At 31.6% G+C, this 6,640-nt stretch overlaps 1 protein-coding gene across 4 annotated transcripts; it reads left to right on the top strand.

Annotated features, from left to right (window-relative positions):
• Positions 1-3,322: 3,322 nt before the first annotated feature.
• Positions 3,323-6,437, top strand: LOC107925651 (protein WVD2-like 4). 4 transcript variants are annotated; one of them, XM_041114502.1, is made up of 9 exons: positions 3,323-3,400; positions 3,545-3,612; positions 4,038-4,268; positions 4,360-4,745; positions 4,876-4,947; positions 5,045-5,126; positions 5,215-5,286; positions 5,397-5,504; positions 5,810-6,437. In XM_041114502.1, the coding sequence occupies exons 3-9, from the start codon at positions 4,041-4,043 to the stop codon at positions 6,266-6,268; spliced, it is 1,407 nt and encodes a 468-aa protein (XP_040970436.1). In that variant the 5' UTR covers positions 3,323-3,400; positions 3,545-3,612; positions 4,038-4,040; the 3' UTR covers positions 6,269-6,437. The 4 variants fall into 4 exon arrangements, with proteins under 4 accessions (XP_040970436.1, XP_040970444.1, XP_040970426.1 ...); XM_041114510.1 differs by having other exon boundaries at positions 3,331-3,412; XM_041114492.1 differs by having other exon boundaries at positions 3,343-3,400; positions 5,042-5,126.
• Positions 6,438-6,640: the final 203 nt, after the last annotated feature.

Below are 6,640 nucleotides of genomic sequence, written 5' to 3'. Positions count from 1 at the left end.
AATTAAAATAAAATAAAAATATTATTATTCAATTGGATTCTGTGAAGTTGAAGGGGGGAGGGGTGTTTTGTAATTGTATTGGGAACTTTCCATGTTGTTCAACAGTGCATTGTGTTTATTTATTTATTTATTTATTTTCAATTATTGGGTTGGTAGTGAAATGACATTTTTGGGCCTTAAATCCAATTTAAGCAATGAATTTTTGTTTCTATTTGGACTAAAATGCCTTTGCTTAAGGCAGTAATTAAGGACAAATTTAGGTGTTAAAATGATATCAATACCCACTTAATTAATAAAGATTAAGATGGGATTCTAACATTTCAAGTTGTGGTTGGTGAGTTAGGTCATTAGGCTTAAATCTTGCTCAACCCATTACCTTCATTTTTCAACATTGTTTCAATTTCATTTTATTTCAAATTTCTCTACATTTTCATTTTTCTTTCTCTATATATGTTGTTAGTCCCTATACCTCTTACAAAACTTATGATTTAGTCTTTATACTTTAAAAATTAGAAATCCTATTCTAATCATAAATACAAATAGTGTTTTTCTATCAATTTTTATTAATTTGGATTTTTATTTTTTGTAATTATATATTAAATCATATAAAGACAGTTTTATCAACATGCTAAGTCAATCGAAAATATTAACTACATTAACGATTGAATTGGGTGGTTTAAATCGAAAGAGTAAGATGAATTCAATTTTAACTTTTTATATATAAAGATTAGATCCCAAATTTTGTCAAAATACAAAGACTTAACAATATATTTTAAATTTTTTTATAAAATAAAAAATATTGATTTTTTTTATCCACTTGAATGTCAACGCTCTTTGCTTAGATAAAAGGTTTACTCATTTTTTTTGGGTCTAAACTTTTTTTTGTCCAAGTTAATCCTTGAACATTGCAATTGTTTCCGTATTGAGGTTTGAACTTTTTATGTCCAAGTTAGTCCCTAAACTTGACAATTATTATCACAGTGGAGCCTAAAATTTTTTTCATCCAAGTTAGTCCTTGGTATTTCTTTGAAAACCCTAAATTTCAAGCTTCAATATGGGAATAATTGCTGAGTTCAATGACTAAGTTGGACAAAAAAAATTCAAGCCCCAATATGAGAACAATTGTCTAGTTCAGGTCCCAATATGGGAGCAATTGCAAAGTCTAAGGACTAACTTAAACAAAAAAAAAGTTTAAACCCTAACAGGGACGAACACAAAGAGGGGAGGACCCTCAAAAATAGAAAATTACATTTTATCCCCTTAAAATCATTAAATTATAAATTTATATGTGATAAAGTTATACTTTGACCCTCAAAATGAAAAAAAAATTGATTAGTCCTTTCAAAAAAAATATGAAAATATAAAATAATACATGATAAAATTATATTTTAATCTCTCAAAAATTTATAATTCAATCTGGTCACTCCTAAATAGTTTTCTAAATTCTCCTTAAACCGCGATATAAGAGTTAATGTCAAGTTCAAACACCAAATAGCGATTTAACCCTAGAATAAAAATGATGTAATTATAGAATGGGGGCCAAAAAAAATTGTCCAAAACTAAAGACCGGACATTCATTGATTAGCACCATGCCACATTGGCATTAACACATGTTAGATTGTTGACTGAACCTTCCCACACCTCCAACACCCTTTTCTCACAATAAAACTTGACTTGTCATTTTCTAACCCAATACTTCCAATCTGATTTCAGACCTTCATTTATGGAGCTCCTTTTTTGACCACTTCTATTTACATTTTATAAATCTTACACATTTAAATATTCCAGAATTTGTGTCCTTCATTCTGACGATGAAAAATAATTATATTATGGAAGTATGATAAATTAAATTTTAAAATTATAAATAGTTTTTAAATTAATGATTATTGTTTGTGGTAGTTATTTATTACTTTTTATAACAGAAAAATAAATAATTTAGTGTGTGATTTTTTTAATAGTTAATGACATAATTTTTTTATTTAATTTTTTTAATATACAGATAAATAATCACATCAATTCAGACGGAAACTTAAATATAAGTAATCTTATGTTACATCTATTACGTTGGTAAGGAAAAAATAATTATAGAAAAATTATATATTTATCTATTACATGATTTTTTAAAAAAATATATAAATTTTATTGTAATTTCTTTTATAAAATAGTAATTTTCGATAGAGTTAGCAGTAAACTAGAAATTATTGAAATGTAAAGTAGGAGGAGGATAATTTTTTATATTTATAAGAGAAAAAAGAGAGGAGATTTATTATATTATTATTATTTTGGATGAGATTAAAAAATAAGTTAAAGTGGTGTTTTCGAGTTAAAATTATTATTTGTATTTGTATTTTCTTAGTTTTTAATAATTTACTCGATTGGTATCACTTGTGATACTAAATTCAATAAGTGTTTAATAAATTACATGGATTCGAGTCGTACTAATCGTGTTTATTGTTCGGGTTTTATCTTGTTATTGTAATTGACAAAAAACAGATGCTTTGAAAATCATTCAATAATTGGATTTGGATAAATTACTTGAGATTACACGTACGTGGTATGTTGGCTAACATCTGTAATTAGTAAGTTCTAATGAATTGAGTGCACATATTATGAAACTATTATTCCACGTCATCCCTATCCCTTTTCAATAGGACAATAACAAATTAGATATTTCCTTCTGAAAAAATTCAAATACAGGAAAATTTTGATTTGTCATTTTTCTATTAGAAAGAGATATAGATATGTGAAATCACAGTTTCATACAATTATTTCTCCTGCAATTTAGTTTCATATCAAAATAATATATATTATGTTTTAATTATGTTAAATATATTTATAATATATAATAAATATATAAATAGGTTGATTAATTGATTTAATTGAGCGAATCAACCATTGTAAAGTCAGTTCAGTTAGATCGAATAAGACCAGTATATCAATATGGTTATGGTAAAGTATATTATTAAAATTTTAAATGGTATGTAATTATTTTGTTTATTGATAATATATATATATATAAAAGAGTAATGTATTAAATATTAACTTAATTAAATAATTGAAAAATAGTGACAAAATGAAATGTGGTGTCCCAAATTTAGACAAATAATAGACGCAACATTTAGAAATTACCAGTTGTGAAACACAACAAAGACTTTATTAACAACTGATTTTATTCCCTCCATTATGATTTGTAATTTTAGGAAAAGGGCAAGTTAAAATCTTTGAACTGGGAGCAAGAGGCTATCCAAATCGATGGCAATACAGTCATTTCGGCTTTCCATTTCATCAACCTTTCTATCCACTTCATTGAAAAACTCGTCCTTTAAACTCAAAAAATGTACACAAACAAAACACACAGTCTCTGTCTCTCTCTCTCTCTCTCTCTCTCTCTCAACACTACGTAAGCCACTTTGTATGAATTAAGCCTCTTAAGCCAAAACCCAGTTTGGATTTCTAGCTTTTAGTTCCAGATTTTGTCACTTCTTTGTTAATCCTTCAAGTTCTCAAGTTCCTTTCTTTATTGTTTACTTGTTTTCAAATTCAGTGCTTTCTTCGTTTAGTCTTTGAAGCTTTGCGTTTCAGTTCTCTTAAGTCCAAACTCTTGTAAGAAAGGTAATAAAAATTACTCTTAATTTTTGTTTCTCTTCTTTTTGAGTTTATGGCATTTCTGTCTGGTTATGTTCATTAAGGTTTAATTTTTTATGTCAGGGTTGTCTTTTTTTTTTTTTGGCTTAGAGAGTTTTAGTTGTAGAATTTTTAGTTGGATCTTTGTTCAATTCTGAGATGATTCTCATATCAAGTTTTTTATTCAATTTGATCAGAGTTTGTAGTGTTTTTTTAATAGAGAATGTGAAAAGGGAACATGCTATTTAGATTCAGTACAATGATCACTCATTTAAAGCTAGATCTTGGTTGAATTCTGTAGTTTCGTAATCTAATTGAGCAATGCCATTGATTTAAGATTCTTGGGAGAAAACCCTTCAAGTTTTTTTATATTTTTAAGTTGATGCCGAAGGTTATCACTTGTAATTTTGCAGGACATGGAGTCTGAAAATGGGGTTACAGTGGAGGAAGAGACAATTGTGAGTGAAAAAACTGATATTGAAGAATCTGCTACAGAAGAAAAGAAAAAGGAACATGATGATGCTGATGCTGACATTAATGGTGAAGGGGATTCAAATTCGAAGCAGCAAGAAACAAAATCTGAAGGCAAGACAAGTAAAGCTCCTGCAAATGTTTCCAAAACTCAATTGTCAAGAATCTTAAAGGTGCCATATGTTTCATACATTCAAGCTGTTCTATTTATATTGATCACTTGCATAATTTCTTGTTTGTGTATGTGTCTATTTCTATGTATAGGAGCCTGGTAATGCAAAGAACAGTAAGGTGACAAAGGATAAACCTAACCTGAGAAATGCAGTTCCAATTTCTCGTAACCAGAGGCATGTTCTGTCTCAAAGTCTTTCATTTCCTGCAAGAAGAATCCATGGGGATGGTCTTGTGAAGAGCACTGATCTCAAACATTCCCAAGAGAAAAGCTCAAAAACTCATGCCCCTTCTTCCAATGGATCAGCTAGTTTGAGTCATCCCAACAGGCGCGGATCCATCCATGTCAATACAAAGCCGGCAAATGCAAATGGTGGTGGAGCTTCTTCTAGAAGGACCACTATAGCATCTTTGCCTAGCAATAAGCCGGCAAAGTCTGGTCCTGGAAATACGGCTGCTAAGCCCTCTTCATCATCCGAGTAAGTGTCTTAGTGACCTATCATCACTCAGATGCAAACTGTTAGTATCTTATCCTTTGGTTGTGTATGTACTGTTAATACATTTATATTCAAAGTCAATAGATCTCAACAAATCCTGTATGATTTCCAGATCAGTTGATTCAAAGCCAATAGCAGCTACAATGCAGAGCAAAGAGGACGATGATGCCCATTCCACTACTTCGTACTGTCATTACTTTTAGTTTTAACTTCCATTTCCTATGCAACTTGTTTTATTAATCATTTTCGTTTAATCAATATGTCTGTGTGGTTATTAGCAGTGCCACCTCTCGTAGCACTAGGAGGAGTAGTGGGTCAGGATTCACCTTCAGGTTGGAGGAACGTGCTGAAAAGAGGAAGGAGGTTGGGAATATACATCAATCCATTGTTTGCTGATAGCCCTTAAATACATTAAGTTTATAGTAACCCTTTCATAATTTTTTTCCTCCAGTTTCTTTCAAAGCTAGAAGAGAAGATCCATGCTAAGGAAGTCGAAAAGAATAACCTGCAGGCAAAATCAAAGGTCTTGGCAATGACTTTTCAATATAACCATTACACGAACGAACATAATTCTCTATGTTCCCTACTTTTCTGTTTCATTTCATTAATTTTGTGGTTTGTTGCGTTGTGCAGGAGAACCAGGAGGCGGAAATCAAGCAATTAAGGAAGAGCTTGACTTTTAAAGCTACACCGATGCCGAATTTCTACAAGGAACCTCCTCCAAAAGTTGAACTAAAGAAGGTAATTTAATGGTTTTCTTTTTTCTTTATTACTATTTCATTCTGGCATGTATTCTTTTATCGGATTTATGCTCTTTGATACCACACCAGCCTTAGAATGTTTTGGATATGGTGTGATAATGGTAACTGTGATATCTATAGTATGAATATTGAATTGTCTTACTGGGACACCATGAACGATCAGGAACTACAGCCTTCTTGATTATCGTTAATTGATTTTCTGCTTGTCCTTGATATATCAGTAAAACGAAGCATTTTCCCAGCAAACTAGAGGGCTTTATCTGATATCTATTGTAATTGTCACAGATACCAACTACGCGTGCAATATCCCCAAAGCTTGGAAGGAACAAGAGTAATGTTGCTGCAACAAACAACCCTTCGGAAGTTGATGGTTCTGGTGTTCGCCCCTCCTTGAACCAAGAGCGGAACGGTTCAACCAAAAGAACCCAAACCAATGGTAATGAAGAAAATGTTGCTTCCAAGAAGACCGTAAAGAAACCCCAGCCTAAGGTTCAACCTAAGGAGACCACCAAAGCTGAAGAAAAGCTCGGAAAGTCAAAACCGAAAATAAAGAAGGCGGAGAACCCTGTTCAGGATGCTTGTGTCGGGAAGCCTGAAGAAAACCCTAACAAACCAATCAACCTTCCTCAATCCAAGGATGCCGTAACTGTATCGGGCGAAATAAACCCTGCTCAGAATGGTGGACCAATTCCAAGTTTGGCCAACTCCGATACGATGCCCCGTCAAGTCACTGTCGGAGGTTGAAGATCCTGATTCTCAAGCCTTGTGTTAATAGCTTCATTTTTTACTTATTAATCTCAAGTTTCATGTTGTTGTGAATAGTATTTGTAAGTTGATTATGACATATTTTTTTGGAGGGTTATTATCATACACATTATAAGTTATATATGCATCAACAGGTAATTGCAAATCATATTTCCTTCATTAAATTCTACTGCAAGTGTTTGCTACTGTTCTCTTTCTCTTTGGATTGTTAGGCAATCTGTCAGCAACATGAACATCGCCGGTAACTGATATCTAACAAACGAGTCAAATGAATTAAGCTTCTGGTTTATTGTATAACTTGTAATTGTTATCTTCAGTTAGCCATAGGCATAGGGGGACTGATATTCTGGG

This window comes from Gossypium hirsutum, chromosome A01 (assembly GCF_007990345.1).
Source record: "Gossypium hirsutum isolate 1008001.06 chromosome A01, Gossypium_hirsutum_v2.1, whole genome shotgun sequence".
Lineage (NCBI taxonomy): Eukaryota > Viridiplantae > Streptophyta > Magnoliopsida > Malvales > Malvaceae > Gossypium > Gossypium hirsutum.
The sequence above is the reverse complement of the archived record's forward strand: the minus strand, read 5'-3'. Positions and strand labels throughout refer to the sequence as shown.

What these genes read in the sequence shown, in the direction of transcription:
- LOC107925651 (XM_041114492.1), top strand. Translation starts at nt 4,041, where the DNA reads ATGGAGTCTGAAAATGGGGTTACAGTGGAGGAAGAGACAATTGTGAGT. An exon ending in AATTGTCAAGAATCTTAAAG is followed by an intron (nt 4,269 to 4,359) that starts GTGCCATATGTT and finishes TTCTATGTATAG; the next exon opens with GAGCCTGGTAATGCAAAGAA. An exon ending in GATGCCCATTCCACTACTTC is followed by an intron (nt 4,948 to 5,041) that starts GTACTGTCATTA and finishes TGTGGTTATTAG; the next exon opens with CAGTGCCACCTCTCGTAGCA.